Here is a 26,533-nt window from a genome sequence, read left to right on the forward strand (position 1 = left end):
ACATTGACGATAAAGGCTTTCCTTTCCCCCCTTTTCTTTTTAAGGAGTGGAATACTCTGTCTTTTTGGATCCATGCATCAGTTTCCTGTTAAGCAGAGGTGAGGGTGGCACTTTGACTGGCCTTGTGGATTCGGGACAGCAGACAAGAAGCACAGAAAGAAAGTTGAAGGAAAGCAGCTATTCATTGCTCGCTTTGCTGTGGCAATCTTAGAAACACCCATCCACACAGGCTCACGAGGACCCCCTTTATTCCTGTAGATGCCACTCAAAAAGTGTCTCTGTTTCCCTATTTTCTGAACACTTGCTTGTAAGATGGAAGCTGTTGCTGTATGTATAACCAATTCTGGAACTGCCTTTAATTGACATCTCAACAAAGACGTTTATTTCTCCTTCCAGCACTCATACAGAATATCATTTTGCTCTTTGCTGCTGGTGGAGAATCTAGTCTTTCTTCCTCCTTTTTTAAAAGCGGGAGGGAGATGGGTTGGTTTCTTGCATTTTGCCATATTTGCTTGCTCCCACTGTGCCTTCAGTAATGCGGACCCTCTTAACTCTCACATTTAGAAAAGTCAAATGTCAGCGATTGTTTGCAAACCTTCCCCCCCCCCCCTCACAGTACTAGAACTCACAGCCACCCAGGGAAGCTGAAGTGAGAAGTGAAGCTACAGGGAATCAGGCAGAGGGCCTTCTTGGTGCCCTCCCTGTTGAACACCCTCCCTTCAGAGGTCAAGGAGATAAACAACCACACAACCTTTAGAAAACATCAGAATTCAACCCTATATAGCGAAGTTTTTAACGTTTAACGTTTTGTTATGTTTTTGCATATTCTGTAAGCCCCCCAGAGTGGCTGGGGCAACCCAGTCAGATGGGTGTGGTACAAATAAAACAACAACAACAATGCAACAATGCAAACAATTTGCAACAATGCAAATACAATACAAATACTAACAGAACCCACCTAAATCTACCTATGCCTGGCTTAGGCACAGCACAGCCACTGGGAAGTACATAATTCTTCCGCTTTCATCAAATATAAATTCTGAGGTTACTACTACCAGCTTTGGCAATGGCTGCTAGCCTAGCTCCCTGCAGGGCAGAAGCAAGATGATAAAGAGTTGTCTGCCCAGAAGAGCAAAACTTTTAGCTTTATGGCCCAAGACATAGTGAAACCACAACTAATAATCAGATATGCTAGCAAGGGGAGAGGAGAGAAGAGGGTCATTCCTTTTCTTTAAGCTGTGCAGAGTGCAAAGCATTTTTTTTCTCTTTAAATGCTATGGTAGCAACTCCCGTGCATGTGAAAGGGAAAACTTGGACCAGATAGAAAGGGGTGAGGAGAGAGCGGCTCTCTGGGATGGAGGAATAGTGGCGTACTGCGGCTTTTTGGCACCCAGGGTGTTCTAACGCTGACGCCACCAGATTCTGAGAGGATGCAACAGGCGCCCTGCGGGGAAGCAAGCTGCGCCAGGGCCAGGCCTTTGGGGCTGGGATGGTGCCTCCTTCTCCTAGAGAGAGAGGAGAGCACGGCTCCACACCAGCCAGCCAGGCTTCCCCTGGTGCAGCTTCCCTCTCCATAGGTTGCCTGTTCATGGAGGCACCTGGTTACGCCCTTTTGCACCCTCAGAATAATGTGCCCAGGGCCGACCACCCCACAGCCCCAGTCACGCTATGCCAGTGTGGAGGAATCCTGCAAGAGTCAGACAAAAGAGGGTTCCTTCTTCACAGAACGCATCATTAATCTAGGGATGCGGCAATGGCCACTAGTTGAAACACTTTTGAATTAAGATTAGGCTGTGCACATTTAAATCCCATTACCTCCCCCAAAGAATCTTGGGGGCTATAGTTTTTTAAGGGTGTTGAGAATTGTAGGTCTATGGGGATTAACTACAGTTCCCATGATTCTTGGGGGAAAGTCATGTGCTTTAAGTGTGCATTACTGTAAATGTATGGTGTGTACATAGCCTTAGACAACTCCAGAGTGGGGGACAGATGGCATTAGTAACAAGGGCTTTATAGAAACTCCCTGTTCAGAGGCAGCAGATTTCATGAAGAGTCGCGGCTCAGTGGCTTTTTCACATGGGAAGGTCCCAGGTTCAATCCCCATCATTTCCAGGTGGGGCTCAGAGGGATTCTGTTTTGAAACACAATGTGTAGCACCCTGCTTGTGGTTAACGCTTAGCTGGAATGAAATATTCAACGCAGCAATAGAGAAATTAAAATAATAATTTATTTGTCAGACAAATAAATGAGAGGCACAGTGGTATATGGTTACCAAGCTCTGGCCTGCTCTCTTGCCATTATGGCCAGCACTTATATTCCCTCAGCCCAGCCCCCTTGCTCCTCCTTTGGCTGCCTCTGTCCAATCAGCCTGGTTGAATTTCCTATTGGCTAATTGCTATAACCAATCCTAAAAGATACACCCATTTCCTATTGCCTTTTATGGGATACAAAAAGCTATATATTCTTCTATCTATAAATGACAAATAAGTAGTCATATATCTTACATTTGTCTCAACAAGGAACCTTAATTACCAGCTCACCTCTTGCCCTCCTTGCCCTATTGCCCTCCAAAACAGATGGTTAATAGTTTTAAATTTTTATTTTAAACAGATGTCAGAGATCTTGGGTTCACATTCTCATGCATCATCAATGAAAGATCTCCTTTTTGAAGGTCTTTAAACAAAGGCCTGACAACCATATATCAGGAGTGCTCGATGGCGTCTCCTGTCTGGCAGGGGGCTGGGCTCGTTTGCCCCTCTGGTCTCCTACAGCAATATGACTCTATGAAATAAGAATTTAACATTTCTTTCTTTCTAGATCCTTTGCATAATTACATTTAAGCCAGTATATTTCATACATTATCATAGATAGCTTTTTAGAAGAATAAACCTTCTCAAAGTAACAGGAAGGAATCAGTTTACAGCCTCAAAATAAAATAAGAAAGAAGCCTCTTCTTCTGTTTACACTCCCCTTTCTCCAGCCAGTTGTTTTCTTTTCCATTTGCTCTTGGCCTTTAACCTTAGAAAGATATGGCTCAAGTTTAATGGTTTTACTATTTACCAACTCTTAATTATGTAGGGTGGTGTAACCTTGCTCTTAGTCTGTAATTCCCTTTTACGACTTTGAGAATTGTTTTCTGCTATAAATCAGGGGGCCCCCTTGTCCAGGAGGATAAACATCTTGCCAAAGTACTTAGGCAGCTAGTCTTCTGCCTGGCATAAAACATTTGAAAATCTTTAAGCTCATTTTAAAATACAGACCCTAATCAAACTATAAGCCTTGATAAAAATGCAGGCTATGATTAGATGCCTCAAATGGAGTTGCTGCCAGTTTGTGTAAAGAGTTCTGAGCGGGATGGACCAATGGTCTGACTCTGCATAAGGCAGTTTCCTATGTTCCTTTGTTATAATGCACCAACTCATAGGACAAATATAATTTATGAAATCATTAAAATACCATAGAATAATAAAATGCAGAAGGTTATTCAAATTCACTCTCTTAAAATGTTTGATGAAACAACAATGTTTTCTGCAGGTGGCGAAATAATCAGAATTGTCTGATTTCAGTAGGATGTGACTTTGTACAATTGGCCATGCAAAGGCCAGAGGTTTCCACACCTCACCACCCCAAGTCCATGCAGGGCAGAGGCACGGCCACAGTTGAGCGGGCCAACCAGGCTAAAATTGCTAAAATGAGAATAATAATAATACTGTGGGAGAGGGGTATTCTTTTTGCTTGTTACTGTCACACATTTTTATGTTTTTATATTGTGAACCACCCTGTGATCCTCGGGTGAAGGGCAAATTCAATTAATTAATTAATAACAGCAACAAGTGTCGGTCCATTAGGAGGGCTTCTCCAGGTGAATTGCAATAATCTGAGTGGTGCCTAATGGACAAGGAGGTGCTTCAGGTGAATTTAATGGTGAGGATTTATGTTCCGAAAGGCAGCATATTGGAACAAATAAATTCATGTGCACGCAATTGTGCAGCAGCCTGGCTCACATTAGTCTCTCCCTCTCTTGGAGTTGGAGAAATCATGCAGATCCCGTCCTCCAGGCCACCACATGCTGGAGGCTATCTGTGTGACAGAGGGGAGGAGGTTCACCATGTTATTTAAGCCCTGCTCCTCCCAGAAGCATGTTTCTACCACAATGCTATTTAAGCATTGCTCTTGGCTTGATGTGTGACCTAGAGTTCAGATCCAAGACAAATAGTAGGATGATTTTATTAATTAGCATTTCCCTTCTCCTTCCTCTCCTCCTCCTTTGTAGATCTACCATAGCAACAACAGTTATGAGACAAATAGACAAGGTCGTTGCTTTGTAGGGAAGTTGAGTACTAAGGAATAAAGTCGGGTAATTGGAAGGGAAGAGCAAATGATGCCATGGAAAAGAAAATGTCCCTATCCTTTCACTGCCAAATGCTCCAAGGATCTCAATTTGCTAATGAGCAATGGTCTCACCAGTAGGGCAGTTCCTTCCTTTCACCCTCACTGCCTCATGGGTTGCAGCTTTAGAACAATAATAATAATTGGAGGAGAGGGGAAGCTTGCCATCCAAAACACTCAGAACCTAATTTTTCTTTTCTTTTGGAAAGAAGAAATTAATATGGCTACAAATGATTTTATAGCAGGGGTGGGGAACCTGGTGCCTTCCAACCATTGTTTGACTCTAATGGTCTGAAATGATATAAGATATAATAGAAGTTGAGTTTAAAACACAGACCTTTTTAGCCTATTGCTGAATGTTTGAATGCCTTTTGAGTCCATGGATCCCTTGACCAACCACATTCTTTCTGCAGCTCCCCTGTGGGAACTGCTTACACTGGGGCTCCATTACAGATTGTGCGTATGTGGGGATTCCTGTACCACCCTGCCCCTTTTGGGCAACATTTTTGGCGCACATGTAAAGTGGGAGCGCACATGCTGGACAGGAACCCAAGCAAGACCACTGTTCTGCAGGTCCCAGCTGACACACTGCACATGACAGCCCAGCTTGCCTTTTCTGAAATTAGTGTCCTCAATCTCCCCAGGGTGCCATGGTGCACTGGTTCGACAACCAATGGCCTATACAGTGGTACCTCTGGTTACGTACTTAATTCGTTCCGGAGGTCCGTTCTTAACCTGAAACTGTTCTTAACCTGAAGCACCACTTTAACTAATGGGGCCTCCTGCTGCTGCTGCTGCCGCGCCAGTGGAGCATGATTTCTGTTCTCATCCTGAAGCAAAGTTCTTAACCTGAGGTACTATTTCTGGGTTAGTGGAGTCTGTAACCTGAAGAGTATGTAACCTGAAGCATAGGTAACCCAAGGCACCACTGTATTTAACAGTCTGCTAATGCTAATGTTAATGTTTGATTTTATTTTGTTGTAAACCGCTTAGACTTTTCATTACAATTAAGTGGTGCATGAATTTTGTTTAATAAAACAAATAAATAGCCCAGTGACATGCAGAGGGTTGCATTTGCCCAACCCCTGACCTAGAGGAAGGATGTATGCCGTTTCCTTGTGAAAAAGTCATGGTTATGCATGTTGGATATGTTTCTGGCAGTGGGGGTTCCTCTGCACTTCCAGACTCAAATGATCAAGGTTCCATCAAGTTTATGTTTTCTCTAGATCTGATCTCATTGAAGTTCAGACAGAATGCCTTCTTTCATGTATCAGATTCAACCTGAAAATGCAACTTTGAGCCTTCTTCCAAGCAAGGTGTTTGTTGAGAAACTACATGGCTGTTAGACATTTTGCCTTAAATCAAGTTTGATGGAATCTGGCCAGAGCACGTAGCCATTCATAGTCAGATTTTATTGTGGACTCCATGGGTTTGAGGACCAGGAACTGTTTAGTCTCAGTGAGCTACCTATGCTATGCTATGCTATGCCACTGTGGGATTGTGGAAGAGGGTACGTCAGGCCCTCAAGTCTCTCCCCAGTCCCACTGCTTCCTAGTCCCACCACCTCTTCCCAAGTCACACCCCTCCCATGTCCTGCTTTTCACCTTCTTTCTTTTTTTTTAACATAATTTTTATTGAGTTTTCCATACAGTGGCACCTCAGGTTAAGTACTTAATTCGTTCCGGAGGTCTGTTCTTAACCTGAAACTGTTCTTAACTCGAATCACCACCTTAGCTAATGGGGCCTCCTGCTGCTGCTGCTGCCGCGCCAGTGGAGCATGATTTCTGTTCTCATCTTGAAGCAAAGTTCTTAACCCGAGGTACTATTTCTGGGTTAGCGGAGTCTGTAACCTGAAGCGTATGTAACCTGAAGCGTATGTAACCCAAGGTACCACTGTATTTCATTTTAATTCAATACACATATTCACAACATATATTATTTGCTCAAAAAGAGCATTGACCTCCTTCCCTCCCTCTTTTCTGACTTCCCTATGACATTAACATATCTATCACATTTCCATAATCACTTCTTTACTTTATATCAACATTTAAAAATCACTCTCATTTGTAAATTAGCATCTTAATTTCACATTACTAAACATTTCATGTTAAAGCTACAAACGTTTTCAGATAAGTACAATTTTCTTTCAAATAATAAATAAATTTGCTCCAGTCCTTTTGAAATCTTTCATCGGATCGATTCCTGATTTTCCCCGTCAACTTCGCCAACTCCACAAATTCTGCCATCTTTATCTGCCAGTCCTCAAGTGTGGGGAGTTCTTGCTGTTTCCATCTTTGGGCCAGGAGGATTCTTGCTGCCGTTGTGGGGTACATGAATAAATTTACATCTTTTTTATTAATTTCTTCACTAATTAGCCCCAGTAAGAATGCCTCTGGTTGTTTTTTTTATTAAAGTTGTATTTTAGTATCCTTTTTAATTCATTGTAAACAGTGTCCCAGAAAACCTTAACTTTGGTGCAGGTCCACCACATATGTAGGAAGTTCCCTTCCTTCATCCTACATTTCCAGCATGATTTATCCTGACACCTATACATTTTAGCAAGCTTACTCGGGGTAATGTACCAACGATACATCATCTTCATTAAGTTCTCTTGGAGAGCCACACATGCAGTAAATTTGATTGTTTTATTTCACATTACTTCCCATCTCTCAAAATCAATATTATGTCCCAAATCCTGTGCCCATCTTATCACACTCTTTACCTCCTCATCCTTTGTATTCCACTCTAATAGTACCTTGTACATTTTTGACACCATTTTCTTTTTACTGGATGTCAGGGAACTGACATCGGAGCTAGAGGCGGAGGCAAGGCTCCCAAGTGATGCTGGAGAAGGGCCCAGCAGGGAGAGAGGCAGCTCATCAGCTGGGGAAGGAAATCAGCATAACACCAGGGAGATGGGGGAATCGGCGAGGGGGCTCCAGGACTCCTCGCCGGAGACCAGCGGGGAGAGCACGGGTCCTCTGCTACCCACACCCTCCCTGCGCAGAAGACTTCTGCGCAGGGAGAGTAGGAGGAGACTTGGTGTCAAACAGCTTTTATGCTGGAAAAGGTTTAAGAAACGCCCACTGATGGATTCTGCTAGCGACTGAAACAGCCACGAAGTGAAGGGCTGTCCAGACAGAAAAGGTTTAACAAGGCAACCTAGCCAGGAGTGGCGGCAACTTACGCACGAGCAACCCCTATATTTATTACACTACACAACAGTTCTGTTTCAATTTTTGATTTAGTGTTACCAAATCCATTACTTTTATAATCTTGCAATTGGTGGTACTGTAACCAATCAGTTAGCTTCCCTCAACTCTTCAAATGATTTTAATTTTAATTTACCATCGACTTCCACCAATAAATCTCTATATGTCACCCATTCCTTCCCCATATTCTTCTTTTTTACTGCAAATGCCTCCAGTGGTGAAATCCACCAAGGGGTTTTGTGTTCTAACAGATTTTTATGCCTATTCCATACCTCATACAAGGATTTTCTGATGATATGGTGCAGCAACCCTTTATGTACTTTTACCTTTTCATACCACATGTAAACGTGCCATCCGAACCTGTTATCAAATCCTTCTAGATCTAATACCTCCTCATTGTCCAGTGTCATCTATTCATGCAACCAACTAAAGCAAGATGCCTCGTAATAAATTTTTAAATCTCGTTGTGAAAAGCCACCTCTCTCTTATACATCTGTCAAAATTTTGTATTTAATCCTAGGCTTCTTCCCCAGCCAGATAAATTTAGAGATTCGTTTTCGCCAAATATCAAATTGCTTTGTTCCGCATACAATGGGGATGGTCTGGAATAAAAATAACAATTTTAGGAACATGTTGATTTTAATAGCTGCGATTCTGCCCATCAGCGATAATTTCATTCTAGTCCAAATTTCTAGGTCTTGCTTTATCTCGTTCCATACCTTTTCATAATTGTCCTTGTAGAGGTTGATGTTTTTTGTTGTAAGCCATATGCCCAGGTACTTTACCTTTTTGCGGTCATTAGTCGTGTTTTCATTTGTATCTCTTCTATTTCCTTACTGTCCATATTTTTTGCTAATAATTTCGTTTTGCTCTTATTAAGTTTGAATCCTGCTAGGTGACCATATTCTTCTATCCTTTTCACTGCTTCAACTGCACTAGTTGTTAGTTGTTCCAACGTCATCTGCAAATGCTTTATACTTGTACTCTCTATAGCCAATTCCAATGCTCTTTATTTCTTTTGTTTTGTCTATTTTTTTCAGCAGGATTTCTAATGTTGTTATAAATAATAACGGAATAACGGGCACCCCTTTTGATATTTCAATTCTTTCCGTAAGTGTGTTATTGATTATTAATCTGGCATATTGTTCTGAATAGATTTAATTCCATTTATAAAAGTCGTTCCCATGTTCATAATTTCTAGATTTTTTTTCATGAAGTGCCAAGACACATTATCGAATGCCTTCTCGGCATCCAAGAACATATCCCTTCTGCCATCCAAAAATTCAATTATATCAATAATGTTTCTAACATTATCTTTCAGTTGTCAACCAGGCACAAAGCTGGCTTGGTTTTTCCCAATTCTCTCTCCTAATATTTGTTTATACCGATTGGCTAGAATACTAGCAAATAATTTATAGTCCTTATTTAGGAGGGAGATTGGTCTATAATTTTTGACTTGAGTCGGGTCTGTGTCAGGTTTAGGAAGCAGGGTGATATGGGCTTCTCTCCAGGTCTCCAGAATTCCGAGCATTTCTTATAGTATTTGGGTGTCAATCTGTCTGGGCCTGATGCCTTACCAATTACTGCTTGTTTTATTGCCATTTTAACTTCTTCTATTGTTATATTATTATTGAGTTGAATTCTCTCCTAGCTTGATATTCTCTTCAATTTGTTCTGTTCCAAATATTCTTCTATTTTACCTTCATCTTCCTTTCCTTTACTAAATAATTGTTTATAGTATCCTTGAAAATTCTTCTTAATTTCATCTGGATTTTCAACTGTTTTCCCTTCAACCGTCAATTTCGTTATCGTATTCTGTTTTTGTCTCTTCCTAAGTTGCCAGGCGAGTAATTTTCCTATCTTATTCACAGATTCAAAATTTCTTTGCTTTGAAAATTTAATTTTCCATTCTATTTCTTGATTTATTAATATCAAAAATTGTGTTTGTAACTTTTTTATATCAGTTTTAGCTTGATTGTCTTTGGGGTTGTTTGCTAATTTTTTTCATTACTTATTATTTGTTTTAATATCTTTTCCTTTTTACTCTCTCTTGATCTCTTTTGAATTGCGTTCTGCTGTATCCAAAATCCTCTTATTACCGCCTTTGATGCATCCCATACAGTATTAATGTCTACTCCTTTGTTCATATTAAACTCAAAATAATCTTTCAATTTTTGTGTGCCTTTTGCAATATTACTTGATTATCCAGTAATCCATCATTCATCGACCTAAATGTAGTCTCTTCTTTCCCTTTCATTTCCATTTTTATTGCATTATGGTCCGAAATAGTTTTGGGGAGGATTTCTGTTTTTGTTGTTCTTGTTGCCAATTCCCTATAAGTCCAAATATAATCGATTCTTCCAGCACTCTGGTTTGGTTCAGAAAAGTGACTGAATTTCTAATGGATGCTTTAATCTCCAAATGTCTATCAAATCATTATTTTGTACCAAACTGAAAAATGTTTTAGACAGCTTCCCTTGATTTGTTATCCTTTTCTTTTCTGTTCTGTCCATTTCTAGGGAAACCACCCCATTAAATAATTAATATTTTTTTTGGTCCATAAAGTTGGTCCTCTAACTCTTTATAGAAATTCGCTTTGTTATCATTTGGTGCATAGATTCCCACTATAATTAGTTTTTCGCCCTGTATTGCCATTTCAACTGCAAAAATTCTTCCTTTATCATCTTTAAATCTTTGGCGTGACTCATATTTTTCCTTTATATACAACTCTACCCCGCTTTTCTTACTTTCATCTGCTGATATATATTCTTTACCCAGTCTTTTATTTTTAAGAATTTTGTTATGTTTTTTCATGACATGTGTTTCTTGTATGCAAATTACATCGGTTCTGTTTTGATAGTATGTGTTCAGTTTTATTGTGTTTAATTTTATTGTTTAAACCATTTACATTCCATGATATTATTTCCAACCCCATTGTTGTCAGAAATTAAATACAAAGTTGTTATATTTTTAAATTTCTTTCTCCTCTTCTTCTTCTTCCAGTGGTATGTCCTCTTCTTTTCCCCCCAGCTCTTTTCCGTACGTTCTCATAAATTTTCCCATCTCTTGGGGGGATTTGATTTTGAATTTCTTGTCTTTGTAAAAAATGATATTCTCTCCGGGAATTCCCACTTGTACCATATTTCATTTCTTCTTAAAATTAAGGTAATGTCTCTATAATCTTCATTTTGGAAAACTAGCCCCATCTCCCTGCTCCCGGAGCTGGTTTACCGGTGATCTGCCTCTGGCTGCATTCCAGAGATCTTGATATAGGCGACATTTCCCAGCGTAGAAAATGCACACCCACTTCTCCCCCTTCGCAGGGGAAAGAAGAGTAGTCAGAAATCTATTTACATATTGTTTATTTCTGACATTACAGCTCTACAGAAAACGTGTCCGATCACTTCAGTTTCCATCCAGCAAGTGACAAAGACTTCCTTTACAAACGCAACAGGAAGGTCTCAAATTACACACTGGACACAGACTCCCAAAGCCTGTGAACTTCTGGGAATTTACTTTCCCACAGCTAGCCATATCACATGATGTCAACGCTGGCTGTCTGCAGCTGCGATGTTCTCATATTGTAACACTTCATGGCGTTTCAGAAATCTTTTTGGTGTTTCCTTGTAAATTATAATGAATTTTTCATCTATGCGTAACCTTTTTTCTCGATTTGTTCTTAAAATCAAATCTTTCATTTCTCTTGAGTTCAAATATACAAGGCAGTCACCAGGCAGTTTTTTACCTCTTTCTGTCTTCTATTTAATCCTAAAAGCCTTATCTATTGTTTTTCCAACTTGGTCTTCCTCTAGTTCTAGCCAATTTGCAATTTCCTTTATCAGTCTTTCCTTTATATTCTCTCCTTCCTGCTCTATTACTCCTCTGAAGTGGAGATTTAATTCCTTCATTTCCATAAAGGCAAGAGCATCCATAGTTTCTTCATGCATTTCAGCTAGATCAGCAATCTCTGGTTTTATTCCCCCCCCCCCCTTTTTATTTTCTCTAACTTTTTTCTGTGTCTTTTTTACAGTCTGTTCTAGGGTTTGTGTTTTTGTCCTGACCTCTCCTAATTGGCCTCTTAGTTCTGCCACCGATTTATCATTTCCCCCCTCCATTTTATCAAATTTGTTATCTAAATTTTTTTCAGTATCTTTTATATCTTTTATATCTTTTCTAATTTCTGCTAAGGTCTCTGCAATATCTAATTTAAGTTCTTCCTGTTTCAAATTTCTCCTATCTGTTGGTGTGGCTACCAGTCCCTTTTTCCCTTGCGTGCTCATTTTGATTATCTGATTTTCTCCCATTCCCCCCCCTGCAGTTCCACTCTCAATATTCCCTGTAGTATTATAAGTTGCCACTAGGTGTTTCACAAGTCAGTACAGTACAGTCACAAAAAACCCATTCTAATTATCTTTTTGACCACTTGGTTTTAAGCATGAGGTGCCCACAGAGAGACCAAGCGGGAGGTGAACAAATGATAATGGCATCAGCTCCTTTTCAATAGAGTGACGCTCTCTCTTCAGCTGCCGATTCAGCCTATCCAAATTATGAAAGTCCCACCCGCCGTCATCAGTCTCTTCCCCGACCTAATATCCACACCGCTAGAGAAATCTCAAGCCCCCCCCCCCCGAGAAATAAAAAAGGAAAAATAAAAAATAAAGTCTACGAGTCACCAAAGGTATGACACAGCAAAATTCTCCGGAGCCTGCCGAGTCTTCCGGGTCTCCTTGAGCTTATGCCAGTTGGAGAGATCTTTAGAATCCCTCACAGAAATATCACTGGCACTGGAGAGACTAGATACTGTTTTTCTGATCTTTCTTCCTCCGTTTCGAGGTTTCAAAGTTGTGAGGTATCAAAGTTACTTAGTTATTTTCGGCTGAGTCAGCGGGATTCCCCCTTTCGCAGCACACTCGAACCGCTTCTCAATTCAATTTTAAGATTTTTACTCTGTTGCAAATATTGTGTCCATAAAGCTCTTTCCCAGCTATTTCCTCCCCTCCCCAATGGGTCAGAGACGTTTAGCAAATAAATCAGTTATTGTCCTTTTGCAGCAACGTAGTCTTGGTTTTGTAGTAGAAAACTTACTGCTCCATTCTCATGCCAGCAGAGAGGTGGACTCCCCCTTTTTACGTTTCCTCTGTCTTCAAAACCGGTTGTCGCCAAATAATTCCAAATTTATTCTTACTTTGTTTTGGATTGTCCTTTTATATTGGGAAATCAGCTGCCTTTTGCCATTGGAACTTGAGGCTTCTCTTAACAGGAGTAGCGATTAAACCCCCTATGCACCTGCACCTCCATCCCCCTGGGCTTCCGAGCCTTTTTACAGGATCTTTAGCCCCGGGGGAGATACACCAGGGGTGCCGCTGGGTCCCCAGCACCCAAAACTCCCTTTTGGGGTTTTTCTGGAGCTCACAGCGCCTTTGTGAAGCTCCAATCTCCTGTTAAACTCGGATTTCTCCGTAGAGGCTAAATCCACGTCAGTAATGGCTCCCACAGCCGACCAGAAGTCTGCTTTGCACCTTCTTTCAGTGTGATGTGTCCTTGCACTCTGATAATGCCTTCTGCTTCTCTGAATGGAAGGAGGGGAGTAGGTGTAAAAGCTAGCTGACTGCACGAAGGCAACATTTACATTTGTTGCCCCCTCCACTTTTGGCCTTAGCCCCACCCACCACTAGCATGAAGGTATTTCTTCATTCATTCACTTATTTATTTCTCAATGTATATGCCACTCAACTGGCGTGGGCATTGAACCTTAATTCAAACTCGGGGTTGGGATAGTGTCCTCCATTACACCAGTAACAGGCTGTTTTAGGGGCAGAGGAACAAACAACCGACTGTGTAGCTTATACACAGGACATAGGAAGCAGTGTATATTTAAAGCAGTTGTCATATCAATTGCCATGGATTTCCCCTCAAAGAACCTGGGAACTGTAGTCTTTGAGGGTGCTGAGAATTGCTAGGAGGCCACTCCATTATTCATCTCACAACTACAATTCCTAGAGTTCCCTTGGAAGAGGAAGAGGCTATTAAGCCACTTTGAGAATTGAAGCTCTGTGAGGGGAATGGGGGTTTCCTAACAACTCTCAGTCCCCTTAACAAACTGCAAAGTGCCCAGCAGTCCTTGCGGGGAGCCAGGATTGTTTAAAGTGGCATGATACTGCTTCAAATGTATAGTGCAGAAGTAGCCTTATGCCAAATCTGATCACTGGTCCTTCTAGCTTTGCATTATCTACTCTGACTGGCAGTGTCTCTTCAGGGCTTCAAGGAGCAGTTTTTCCCAGCCGTTCCTGGAGGCACCAGCAATTGAACCTGGGACCTTCTGCCTGCAGAGCAAATTCTCCACCCCTGTGCTGCAATTCTTCCCCAGCTCTGTCCTCCAACAGAGAGGAATGGCTTCAGTATCTGCTGCCTGAAGCAGTTCCCTCACTTTGTCCAATGGCAGGCCCTGCCAGCCCTGTCTGACCACAAAGGCTCTTCCTCTGCTAGTGGCAAGATGCCACAGATGATGAGCGCTCACCACATGGCTGCATGCACCCCACAATTATAGTTGCCATTGGCCACTATGAGGATAAATGTGAAAGATAAACCATTAAGGGCACCTCCCTTACCTAGTTTAGGAAGTGAGGCCCAAGCTGGAGGTGGGTCTGGAAGTGGAGTGAGAAAGTGGAGTGAGAAAGAGTGGCTGGGGAAACCCAGCCAGATTGTTGGAGTATAAATAAATTGTTGTTGTTGTAGCTAAAGGTGAGAATGCCTGTTGGGCATAATTATGTAATAAAACTATTTCTTATTCAGCTCACCTGACCTGCTTTTGTTCTCTTGCAGAGACCAACCTGAGTTCCCTAAAGCAGTCACACCTGGATAGTTCTCCTGTGGTGTCTTCGCCCCATCAGAGAAGAGACTCTGACAGGTACTGCCAGCTCTGCACGGCTTGGTTTAATAACCCAATGATGGCACAGCAACACTATGACGGGAAGAAGCACAAAAAGAATGCAGCCAGGGCAGATTTACTAGAGCAACTAGGGAAGACGCTGGATCTAGGCGAGTTAAGAGGTAAGAGCCTTTGGTTTTCTAAAAGCATCAATGTGGGAACCCCCTGTGTGCTCTCTCCAGTCCTCCAAGCGTCCATGTAGCAAGCCATTGGGAGGACTCCATGTGATTCCAGTGATTTCCATCATACTAGTTGAATGCCCTACCCCAGGGGCTCAAGGCATCTTAGGGTGCAGCATCTGTCTGTCTGTCTGTCTCTCTTTTCCTGGGGATCTGATGTGAGATCTATGAGGTCTGCTGCCTCATAGGAGTGTGTGATGTTTGCCTCCAGTTATGTGCTTCTTATATTAAGGAAGAGTTGTGGCTCAGTGGAAAAGCACAGAGGGGGCTGGGAGAAAAGTCTGTCTGAAACCTGGAAAGCCAGGCGGTGCCACTAGGCTCTGTTTCAGTACAAGGCAGCTTCCTATCTACATACCCTCCAACATTCATCAGATGAAAATAGGGGCATTTCTCACTCCCCCCTGGCTGCAACTGACCCTCCTTGACCCCCATTTTTTGTCATTGTCCCCTGCAAAGCATTTCCTATCAGAAGAAGGGCAAATGTTGCCACCACTAGTCCAAAGGGATACATCACACACCCCTTCACCATCCTGAGAAAAACCCTTAATCTTGATTTGATTTGATTCTTTGGTAGATTTACAAAAATAAAAAAAACACACTCCTAAATTAATCTTATAAAGGGGCAGAAATAGATGCAGACACACAAAGCATTTTTTAAATAAAGAAAATCAAGATTGCACTCTGCTGCCCCATTTTTCCCACCCAGGGCAGCCCTGCCTTCTGTCTGCACCTCAGGGCTGACGCCTCATGCAAGACTGGGCGTCAGCAGCAAAAGCAGCCTCTCCTCCTCCTCGCCTGCTCTCCAGCATCTGCCACAAGGTGCCCAAGGGAGGAGGCCATGGAGAGGCTCCACCGCAGCCGCAGCTGCTGCTGCCACTGCTGTTGCTCAGGACAAGCACCAGTTCAACCTCCTCCCTGAGCTTGGCGAAATAGGGACATTCTGGGATCAAATCAGAAGCTGGGAAGGCTTTCATAATTCTGGGGCACTTGGAAGGTATGTATCTATGTTCCTAATGGTTGGGAAAGGGCTGCTGTAGCTTAGTGGTAAACCATCTGCTCTGCATGCAGAAGGTTCAGGCCTCCTGCAGATGCCATCTTATTAGGAGGTCTGTTCCACACAATGTAGAAATCAGGCATTTAGTGTTGCGACACCTGCCCTTTGGGATGCCCTCCCCTTGAATATCCAAAAAGTGCCATCTTTGTTGTCTTTTCAGTGCATACAAGACCTTCCTCTTTCTCATTCTGCATGTGTACAGCTAGATGGTCTGACTCAGTCAGTGGTCTGACTCAGTATAAGGCAGGTTCCTATGTGTGAATTGCCTTCAGACACTTCTGGTGGGTCTTGCCCGGGGCCACTAATGAACCATTGATGGGGCTTTATGCATCCCACAGACCACAGGTTAGGCACCCTTGGTCTAGAATATCCTACTTTAGGACAGCTGCAGACTGAAGAATATGGCCCATTTTCTACCTTGTTCCCACAAAATCCCAGCAGGTGAGGTCTCCCTGGGGGAGGGAGGGTCTGCAGCCACTTTTGCCAAGGCCCATTCATTCCTCATTTTTACAGGAACTGCCCACCCAATTCCCTTCCTTCTCCGCTGAAATCTGTTAATTATGTAAAATCTTGACAAAACACATCTCCTGAGTTGGGGAAACATGCTTTCCCCTTTCCCTTTAGCTTCCTGCAGTCAAGTACTATTAGCTGGAAGCCTATCAAATATGGAATGTTTTATCCATTTATGTCTCACTAAAGGGATTTGAAAACAGAAGGGTTTCCTAGTGCTACATTATATATAGTTTTTTTAATGTGCTGTGTTCCTTTCCCCTTTCCCTGCCTGAGCTCCACAAAATGCAGGTTGAGTTTCTAGATGAATCTCCTGTTATTAAATCCTTCTTGAATGGGTGGCATCCTTCCCTCTGGAACAAGCACATGCCACAAGTGTTCTTCAGAATATATGTAAAACACAGAGATTGAAGCATTCTCCTCTCATCTGCCCCAAGGCAGCAAATTTAGCAACATAACCCCTAACAGTATGTGAGATGGAAATAGGTGGTTCTCTTTTATTTGCTGCGTCTCCCGCCTCGGGCAGAATTTCCTTTTATGTCTTATTCCAGAAAAACCAACAGCCTTGACCGAGAGACCCCCGTGGGCCTTATTCTCCAGCGCCCTCTGGGGCAAAACTCTTGCAACTGCAGCATGAAGTGGCTTCCTGGGCTTCTTTCCTCTATGTTAGAGTGGTTTAAGACTATGCTGCCCATTGCTTTAACCTTCCCTTGGGATGCACAGGTGGTTGCCAAGGGAGTCTTGAGCTCCTGCCCAGCACCTTCGTATTAAATGCCTTGAATGATCCAAGTCTACTCAAGTCAATAGGGGTGTATGGTGTGTTGGGGGAGGGGTAGTACTGGTGGGGGACATGTCATGCTCCTTCTGGGGTAGTTTGTCCTCACCCTGCTCCCAGCTCTCACCTGCGGCTCCAGGAAGCTGTCAGCAGGTGACAGCAGCCACACCCCAGGGAATGTCTTTGACTGGCCGGCTAAACCAGGTGAGGGAAGCTGATGGGTTTCAAACTCTTGGTGAGTTAAAGACTTCCCTGAATGTGAAGACAGGTGCTGGCAGATTGAGCAGAGGAGACCAATAGTGGGTCCAGCAGTCAAGAAGGTTGTTTCTGCATGTGCTGTAAATAATAATAATAATAATAATAATAATAATAATAATAATAAACAACTTTTATTTGTATCCCGCCCTCCCCAGGAAGTGAGGGACAAGTGGGGCTCATCCACCTGGGAAGGGAGCCCATCTAGGAGAAGGAGAACTCTGCTCCTTAACCTCTGCTGCCTTGCAGGGTATCTTCAGGAGAAGAAAAGGCTCAGGAGTAAACCCTCCACAAATCCAGAGTGGCATCCCTAAGATGGCTGGATGGCGCCATGTGTGCCCCTTTCCAGCAACTGTGGCAAACATTGGTGCCAAACATTCTGCTTTCCTTTGGACCACATCAGAGAGGCCAAAAAGGATGTCTTGCTGTTTGGTCAGCCCAGAATCTCCGTCCACACAGCCCAGACTTGCACATCGGGGAGATCACAGAGTGGTGTGACTTCACCCCTGGAGGCACAGTCCATTGTCTCTCGAGACAGGGATGGCAGCAACAACCTCTATCTAGTCACATCAACCCTGATTTGCTCCTGGTGTTCCATGGCCAACTATGGGCTCATCCACACTTCCACTTGTCATGAGTTTGAGTGGTTTACCATTTGCCCCTCTACTTTCCCTGGGAAAGTACCCTGATGAATTGAAAGAAACTGGATTGGCATTCATCCCAATACAGTGGTAAACAGTGGGGTTTTCCCAGGGAAAAGTGGCAGTACAAGAGGAAGTGTGGATGGGCCCTATGACAATGGGAACAGAAGCAATATAGCTCTTAGGAGCAGGTGATGGAGCCAATCAGAAGGGAAATGAGGGAGGCTGAAAAGAAAGGGGACTCTTAGGACCTGAGGCAGCAAAATGTTGGACAACAAGAGAGAGAGAGAGAGAGAGAGAGAGAGAGAGAGAGCGCACATGTCAGAAAGATTTCAGTGCAATCTAATAAAACTAAGTTTTGCTCACTGGTGCAAAATAGCCTCTTAAAAACTAGTACAGAGCAGATGTGTCAAGTGTCCCTGAGAAAGGGTTTCCACAATGTGGATGGCTAGCTGAAAAGCCTTTGCCTCATAACTGCAGTGATATAATAAAAAATGGAAAGTATTATTATTATTATTATTATTATTATTATTATCCTCATCATTATCATCATCCGTGTCATTAATTTATTGATCACCTTCTAAGACACCATCTCAATTAGATTTATATATAATTGAAAACAGTTAAAAACACAGAAACTTTTGAAACAATACTAAAACCATAACAAGTGGACACTTGTGATAAAAAACTATTTATCAAGCCAGGAAAGACTTGAACTGGACAGCCTTTGAACAGACAGTTCTTAGTAAAGTAAGACACATGACTACCATATTTTCCAGTATTAACTAAAATGAACCCAAAATAATGTAAGGCATTTCAGCTTATTCCTAATTTCTTTTATTCAGTCTCTTAAAAAAAAAAAAAGACAAAAAGTGGAAATGAATAAGTAAAAATCCCCCTGAATAACATAACTTTCTATGCATGTAGCACATGTCCACATTCCAGAAAAATCAAATGCTTTGCTTGATCATGAGACCTGTGAAGATTTCTGGGTGGTTCTGCAAAGAACTGCCGCATCTTTCCGATTACAATCCAGCACAAATATCTCTTTTGAATTTTTCCCAAAGGTTTTCACATCTGCCAAGTCAATTTCTCTTGCTCTAATAGCCAGAAGATCTAAGTAACAACAACCGGGTGGGGGTGGGGGAATCTCACCCTAATTCTACCAACTGACAGCTTTTTCTGCCTGTTGACAAGCTTCAAAGTTTTGTAACAATCTGTCCCTGAGCAATACAAGAAAAAATGTTTTTGTTTTGCTTTTGTTTTCCCAATGAGTTGCTTCACTTGAACAATGTTTACAGGCCCAGCTGTATTTAATTTTATATGAAACATCCTCTCCAGTTTTGATAACGCTGTCATTCTTCAGAAATAGTCATCGCTTCCCAAATCTAACATTGGGGATTTCATCAGTTTAATTAAATAATGATGCCATTGCACCTATAACTCCATGCTCAGGCAGTATGAAGGTTCATTCCCTTGTGATGAGAGGAATTCTGGAGGCTTTATGGCATTTTTGTAAGATCTGTTTATTTCTAGATAATAATAAAAAAGGTAAAGGACCCCTGGACAGTTAAGTCCAGTCAAAGGCTACTCTGGGGTTGTGGTGCTCATCTCACTTTCAGGCCAAGGGAGCTGGCGTTTGTCCACAGACAGCTTTCCTGGTCATGTGGCCAGCAGGACTAAACCACTTCTGGCTCAACGGGACACCGTGACAGAAACCAGAGCGCACAGAAAACGCTGTTTACATTCCCGCCAGAGTGGCACCTGTTTATCTACTTGCACTTTGACGTGCTTTTGAACTGCTAGGTTGGCAGGAAGAAGAAGAAGAAGAGTTTGGATTTGATATCCAGCTTTATCACTACCCGAAGGAGTCTCAAAGTGGCTAACATTCTCCTTTCCCTTCCTCCCCCACAACAAACACTCTGTGAGGTGAGTGGGGCTGAGAGACCTCAGAGAAGTGTGACTGGCCCAAGGTCACCCAGCAGCTGCATGTGGAGGAGCAGAGATGCGAACCCGATTCCCCAGATTACGAGTCTACCTTGGGGAGAGGGAATTCGATTCAATTCTCATTTAGAGGTCCTTCTGAACCAAAACACAGCCATCCTCCAAAATTAATTTATCTCAAAATTTTGCAACACAGTTCTCCGGTCAAGTACTACATACAGAAATGCACGCAATATGGTAAAATGTGCATAAAAATGCCTATTAGTGAAAATAAATAAAAATGCTTTATATTAGAGGAAATTGCTTTGAAAACTTGCATATTGGGGAAAATTGCATACAGAAATATGTATATAAAGGGAAATTAGCAGTGAAATGCTGATGAATTTTCATGAGAGGATTTTTTATACTGAATTTAAGATGGGAAAAATGAGAGATAGATAGATTCATCCCTTCTTACATGGCTACTTCCAGAGAAGCCAGCTAAAGAACTCAAGGGGATCCAGATTGTATTTATTATGATAAATCATACCAGGACATCTCTGGCTACGTGAAGCAATATAGAAATATAAGAAATTAAGCGGAAACAATACATAAAGCTGAGTGATAAAGATTGGTGCTGCTTTGACCAGATTTGTGGGGAACTTGGTAAATTAGGCCATAACCTTAATATTCCAGCATTGCATCAGACTTTGTGCTTGCCCTAGTTTCTTCTTTCACATTCATGGCCAGCAGCAAGTTTGTTTATTTATTTTTATTTATTCCTTTCAAAGGAGCCTCAGGTGGCAAACAACAAAAGATTAAAGAATGGAAGCATTTTTAAAAACTTAAATCCATTTCAGTACAGGTGCAGACTGGGAAAGATCTCTACTTAAAAGGTTTGTGGGAAGAGGAAGGTCTTCAGCAGGTCCTGAAAAGGCAACAGAGGCAGCGCCTGCCTAATCTCCAAGGGGAGGGCGTTCCAAAGGGCAGATGCCACAACACTCAAGGCCCAAGTCCTGCATTTTGTGGACTGCCTGATAAGATGGTACCTGTAGAAGGCCCTCACCTGCAGAGTGCAGCAAATAGTTGAGTATATAATGAGAGACAATCTTTCAAATATTGTATTTTCAAACACTATTCTAAAGATATTGAGGGCCACTTGGAGAAGTGAGTGAGGGGGTGGGGAGGGACAGTGCCTAAGTTCACAAAGTAGCCTGCCAACAAGATCTGTTTGCACATCGGCAGGGGGTAAAGTTGGCAACCAAAATGAAAGATTTTTATTTTTTTTCCTATCCAGTTTCCAATTTACTATGCAAGATGCTCCATATAAACTCCTGGTTCTCCTTTGGAACAACTTTCTGAGAGAGAGCCTCCGTGGACCTGCCTTCCCTAGCCTAGTGACCTCTAGATATTTTGAGCTCCGTCCAATAAACATATGGAGGGTGCTAAGTTGGAGAAGGCTGCCTTAATGATGATTATTATTCCATTTATATCCCATCTTTCCTGAAAGGAGCATAAGGTGAAACGTATTGGGTCCCCTGCCTCCATCTTCCCCCACAGCAACCTTTGGAGGTCGATTAGGCTGAGAGACAGTGACTAGCTCAAGGTTGCCTCCTTGTGTAAGAGGAGCCTGAGAAATACTCTATAAACAAATATAGCTACTTCCTCTCTTCAGGACTACCTGAGGGCCCCTCCAGATGGGTGTTTTTCTGCTGGTGTAGGCAATAACATGTCATGGAGACATTCATTGTGCATCAGTGGTGGATCTATACTGGACCACTGACACATCACTGCCCTTTGTTAGCTGTTCTGTGATGCATCCCCCAATGTGTCTGCACTGTTGCCCTATGGTGAGGCAAAGCAAAAGTGGGATAAAAAGAACGGAACCTCCAGGAACATTTGTGGTATGAAAAGTTGCAGGATATAATCAGGAAGTGACAGGGCATGTAACAGAAACAAAGTGGTATGTCCTCTCCAAAACTTTCTCAGGCACCAACAGTATTGAAAATGGGGTCAGGTGTAACTGCCCCAGGACCACGATGGGCACAATTCACCATGAACACACAATAAAAAAGATGTCTAGAGGGCATACCCACCCCCATATCTCTCTCTCTCTCTCTCTCTCTCTCTCTCTCCACCCTTCTTTTCCTTGGTGGCTCTGCTCTTTCTCGGCTTTTGCTGGATGAAGCAATGCATAAAGCAGAAGAAGTGATGGGGTGAATTATTAATTAATATCTGCAAAGCTATTTGATTTGTTAGTGCCGGGTGTTATAAAACCTTTTTAAAAAAAAACCAAAAAAAAAAACCTTGTTTCTTAGAAGCTGTTTAATATGGGAAAGAGTTTAACTACCATAATCCTCTTTTATAAATCTGATATCAGCCTCACGATTCACGATGTCCTCTTTAAGTGCCTCTTTTGATTTAACTGGTTTAGCACAGGTCAAGATTTAAAGAAGCATTTTAAAGGCATGGCATTCTCTATTTGTTTACCCTGCCTTTAAAAAATAAGCCTGCCACATGTGTATGTGCGGGGGCCACATACACACACAATCAAGGAGAAAACCTGCATGCAGTACGGGGGGGCAGGGGCAAAATGTGGGTGACTGTTACTTCTGCACAGGGGGTGACATTTCAGCCACACAAACCCCAGAGATTTCTATATTATTTTTACAGTCATACCTCAGATTACAGATGCTTCAGGTTGTGTGTTTTTGGGTTGCGCACCGCACTGAACCCGGAAGTACCAGAACGGATTACTTCTGGGTTTTGGTGATCGCGCATGCGCAGAAGCACTAAATCGTGCTTTGCGCATGTGCAGAAGTGCCGAATCGCAACGTAAGATTCCAGGGTGGCTTTTACACCCACACATACTCTCAGTTTAAAATAAATTATAGTCAGAGAACAGGGTGGGTCCTCTGTGGGGGGGGGGGGCGCACACGCACCTTCAGCATGTGATGGAAACCCCCTAGTGAATGTACCAGATACACCTCTGAGGGCAGGGAATTCCACAGCTCAGGGGCTGCCACAGAGAATCCCCTCCCCCAGGCTGCTCCATGCAAGCTTCTGAAGGCAGTGGAAATACCAAGAGGGTCCCCTCTAGCAAGCTTAACTCCTGAGTTCAGCCAGGCAGAAGTACTCAAGGAGGGCGTTGAGCAGGCCGGAAGAGAGGGGAGGTATGGCTTAGGGAGAAAGAATGACCTAGGGCTAGGCAGAGAAGTCTGGAGGGCCACAATTGACTCCTAGACCTGAGATTTCCCACCCCAATGCATATATTGTTCCTGTTCTGTAAAATAGGTCCTCAAGTTGGACTCTGCTGCATTTGCCCTCCATCCTTACCTTGGAGAGATTGGTAGAAGGATATCCAGGGTCCCTCTGTCAGTGAATGAGCAGCTTCAGATGGCTCCCCACCAATGTGTTCAAAGAGGATGCATTCAGTGTGACATTTACAAAGTTTATATTAAAAATGTATCCGCAGAGTACAGACGTGTTTTTAATTTTACAAGACTGCAGTTCAGGCTTCCGAGGAAGGAAGAGCCTCGTGCCATGCAGGGCAGATTTGTGCCCTTGACCAAAGTGCTGGCAGGACGTGGCCTCTGTGTGACCTCCATCCTGGCAGGGAGCTGCATGTGCTTTGGCCACATTGCAGGGACTGTTTCCTTGCCACCACCAGCCGCCAGGAGGAATATGTTGTGCTGGCTCCATTTGGTACTACTACTACTACTACATCTTATTATTTATATTCTGCCCATCTGGCTGGGTTTTCCTAGGCACTCTGGGCGGCTCCCAACAGAGGACCAAAAACAGAATAAAACTTCAAACATTAAAAACTTCCCTAAACAGGGCTGCCTTCAGATGTCTTAAAAAGTCAGATAGTTGTTTATTTCCTTGACATCTGATGGGAGGGTGTTTCACAGGGCAGGCGCCACTACTGAGACCACCCTCTGCCTGGTTCCCTGTAACCTCACTTCTCGCAGTGAGGGAACCGCCAGAAGGCCCTCAGAGCTGGACCTCAGTGAACAATGGGGGTGGAGACGCTCCTTCAGGTATACTGGGCCGAGGCCACTACCAGACCAGGCAGCACCAACACTTTGAATTGTGCTCGGAAACCTGCTGGGAGCTAATGCAGATCTTTCAAGACTGGTGTTATGAGGTCTTGGCAGATGCTCCCAGTCACCAGTCTAGCTGCCACATTCTGGATTAGTTGTAGTTTCCGGGTCACCTTCAAAGGTAACCCCATGTAGAACACATTGCAGTAGTCCAAGCGGGAGATAACCAGAGCATGCACCACTCTGGTGAGGCAGTCTGCGCGCACTGAGGGTTTCAGCCTGCATACCAGATGGAGCTGGTATGGTCCTTCAGGGGCACAGTTACCACATTCAGGACCAGGGAGTCCCCCACCCCCGCCCGCCCCCTCAATCCGTTAGCCGCCACCCATCCTCCAACCGCCTCCAGACACTCACACAGGACCTTCACTGCTTTCACTGGTTCTGATTAAAAAGAGAGGTAGAGCTGGGTATCATCCGCATACTGATGAACACCCAGCCCAAACCCCCTGATGATCTCTCCCAGTGGCTTCATATAGATGTTAAAAAGCATGGGGCAGAGAATGGTACCCTGAGGCACCCCATAAGTGAGGGCCCAGGGGTTCAAACACTCATCCCCCCCAACACCACTTTCTGGACACAGCTCAGGAGGAAGGAGAGGAACAAAGGTATAATAGTGCCCCTAGCTCCCAGCCCCTCTAGACGGTCCAGAAGGATGTCTGGTTGATGGTATCAAAGGCTGCTGAGAGATCCAGCCCAACTAGACACTGCATGGGAAAGTTTGAAAGTGGGGCAAAGTTTGGTAAAGGCAGAGATCTTGGACCAGGATTGGACCTCTGTCATCAGTGCTTTTGTGAGCTTCCCACTGGGATGATTGAAATACACTCTACTTTTGATGGTTTGGAAACTGCATTTAGTGCAGAATAGTTTGCTTCTTGTCATGGGTGAGTGTAAAAGAGCACATCTTGACTCCAATTTTGACTCAGTTGCACTAGCAGTCTGCTTAACTAGCTCAAAGTGCTGCCAAATGACATTTTGAAGTCCCAAAGAATCCCAAGTCTACAGAGCTTAAGGAACATCTCTGCTGCATAGGCACCCTCTCTCCTCTCAGATCTACAGGGAAAGATACTGCTTAATATTTAGGAGGCAGCTATGTAGTTTGATTTTCCTTCATTAATTACAGGGCAGGCAATTCTTATTTAGAAGGCAGCATATGGGGAGAGGAGATGGGTGTCTTTACTCCTCCACTGTGATTGGAATTGAAATCATCCCCATCTAGTGTGGCTTGTAGCTTTTTGGTTGCCAGTGGGAACTTTTCCCCTAAGACTCCCAGCAATGCTAGGAGAGAGGAGTCTTAAGCTAACATCTTCTTAACACTGTGTAAGAAGAGCCCTGGTCGTTCAGACCAAATCTCCATCTAGTCCAGCATTCATAGAATCATAGAATCATAGAGTTGGAAGAGACCACAAGGGCCATCGAGTCCAACCCCCTGCCAAGCAGGAAACACCATCAGAGCACTCCTGACATATGGTTGTCAAGCCTAGAGATAGCAGTCAGTAGAGCCTGAGACTCTCAATCTCAGGCTCATGGGTTTGAGCCCCACGTTGGGCAACAGATTCCTCACTGCCGGGAGCTGGACCAGATGACCCTTGTGGTCCCTCCCAACTCTATGATTCTGTGAGTTTATGATCCTGCAGCCTCTGGGACGTCTGCAAGGAGGACTTCAGTACAACAGCACTTTTCCTCACTTGTGATTCCCAGCTACCGGTATTCAGAGTAGAGATGGGGAGAAATTTGACTCCTTTCAAATTTAAAGGCGAACCTACCAAATCCACAGATTTCACTTCAGTGATGGCTTTTTATAAATGTCTGTTGACAGACTGGAGGCTGTGGCCCTGCTTGCTCTTCTCACCAACCCTCCTGCCATTCCCACCCCCCACATTAATCCCCTAGATCTTCCCCTTCTCAACTCATGCAACTATGAAGCTCACTTTTCACTTTCCCAGTTCCATTACTGATGTCACCTATCTCTTCTATTTTGCTTGCAGCCAGCTTGGCACTCGTTTTCCACTTTCACCCATGCCCATGCATCCTCCTCTCTACTCCTTTGTGCAACTCCCCTCTTGCACACAACCCCCCCCAATTGTTGTGCAACATGCATTTACTTTTGCACCCCTAACACACCTTGGCCTCAAGCAAATCCAAGATTGTGTTGCAGCACTACAAATCCTCTATTTGAGGCTGCACAAAGACATTCTTACATTTCTATTGTATAGTGAAATATAAAGGATGAGCAGATGTGCTATCCTTATTTAGTGTAAGTCCCACAGTAACAGCAGTCCCACCCCCCAGCTTATGCAAGACTCTTTCTGCATGAGAATGCCACCTGCTGATACTGTGCTTGGTGCCCTAACTGGGACTATATTAGATGGGTGGGATGCTCTTTGTAAAACATTATTTTTTATTCTTGCCATATACAGAAAGTGGCTATTTTTACCTATGATAAACATTAGACAGTTGTAAAAAAAATAATTAAAGGAATATTTTTACCAAAATGCTTTTTTTAAAAAAGACAAGAATAGATCAAATCCATATGTTTCTTTTTTAAAAATAAAGCCCCTTCT

General features: G+C 43.2%; 1 protein-coding gene across 4 annotated transcripts in view; it reads left to right on the forward strand.

Annotated features, from left to right (window-relative positions):
- Positions 1-26,533, forward strand: part of ZMAT4 (zinc finger matrin-type 4) — a 237,808-nt gene that overhangs the window by 158,635 nt on the left and 52,640 nt on the right. For all 4 annotated transcript variants that reach the window (XM_081016453.1, XM_081016452.1, XM_081016454.1 and 1 more), the window contains one exon: positions 14,424-14,651. In XM_081016453.1, coding sequence (XP_080872579.1) covers positions 14,424-14,651 — 228 coding nt within the window. The remainder of the gene's footprint in view (positions 1-14,423; positions 14,652-26,533) is intronic.

Source organism: Podarcis pityusensis (assembly GCF_964106645.2).
Source record: "Podarcis pityusensis genome assembly, chromosome: 8".
NCBI lineage: Eukaryota > Metazoa > Chordata > Lepidosauria > Squamata > Lacertidae > Podarcis > Podarcis pityusensis.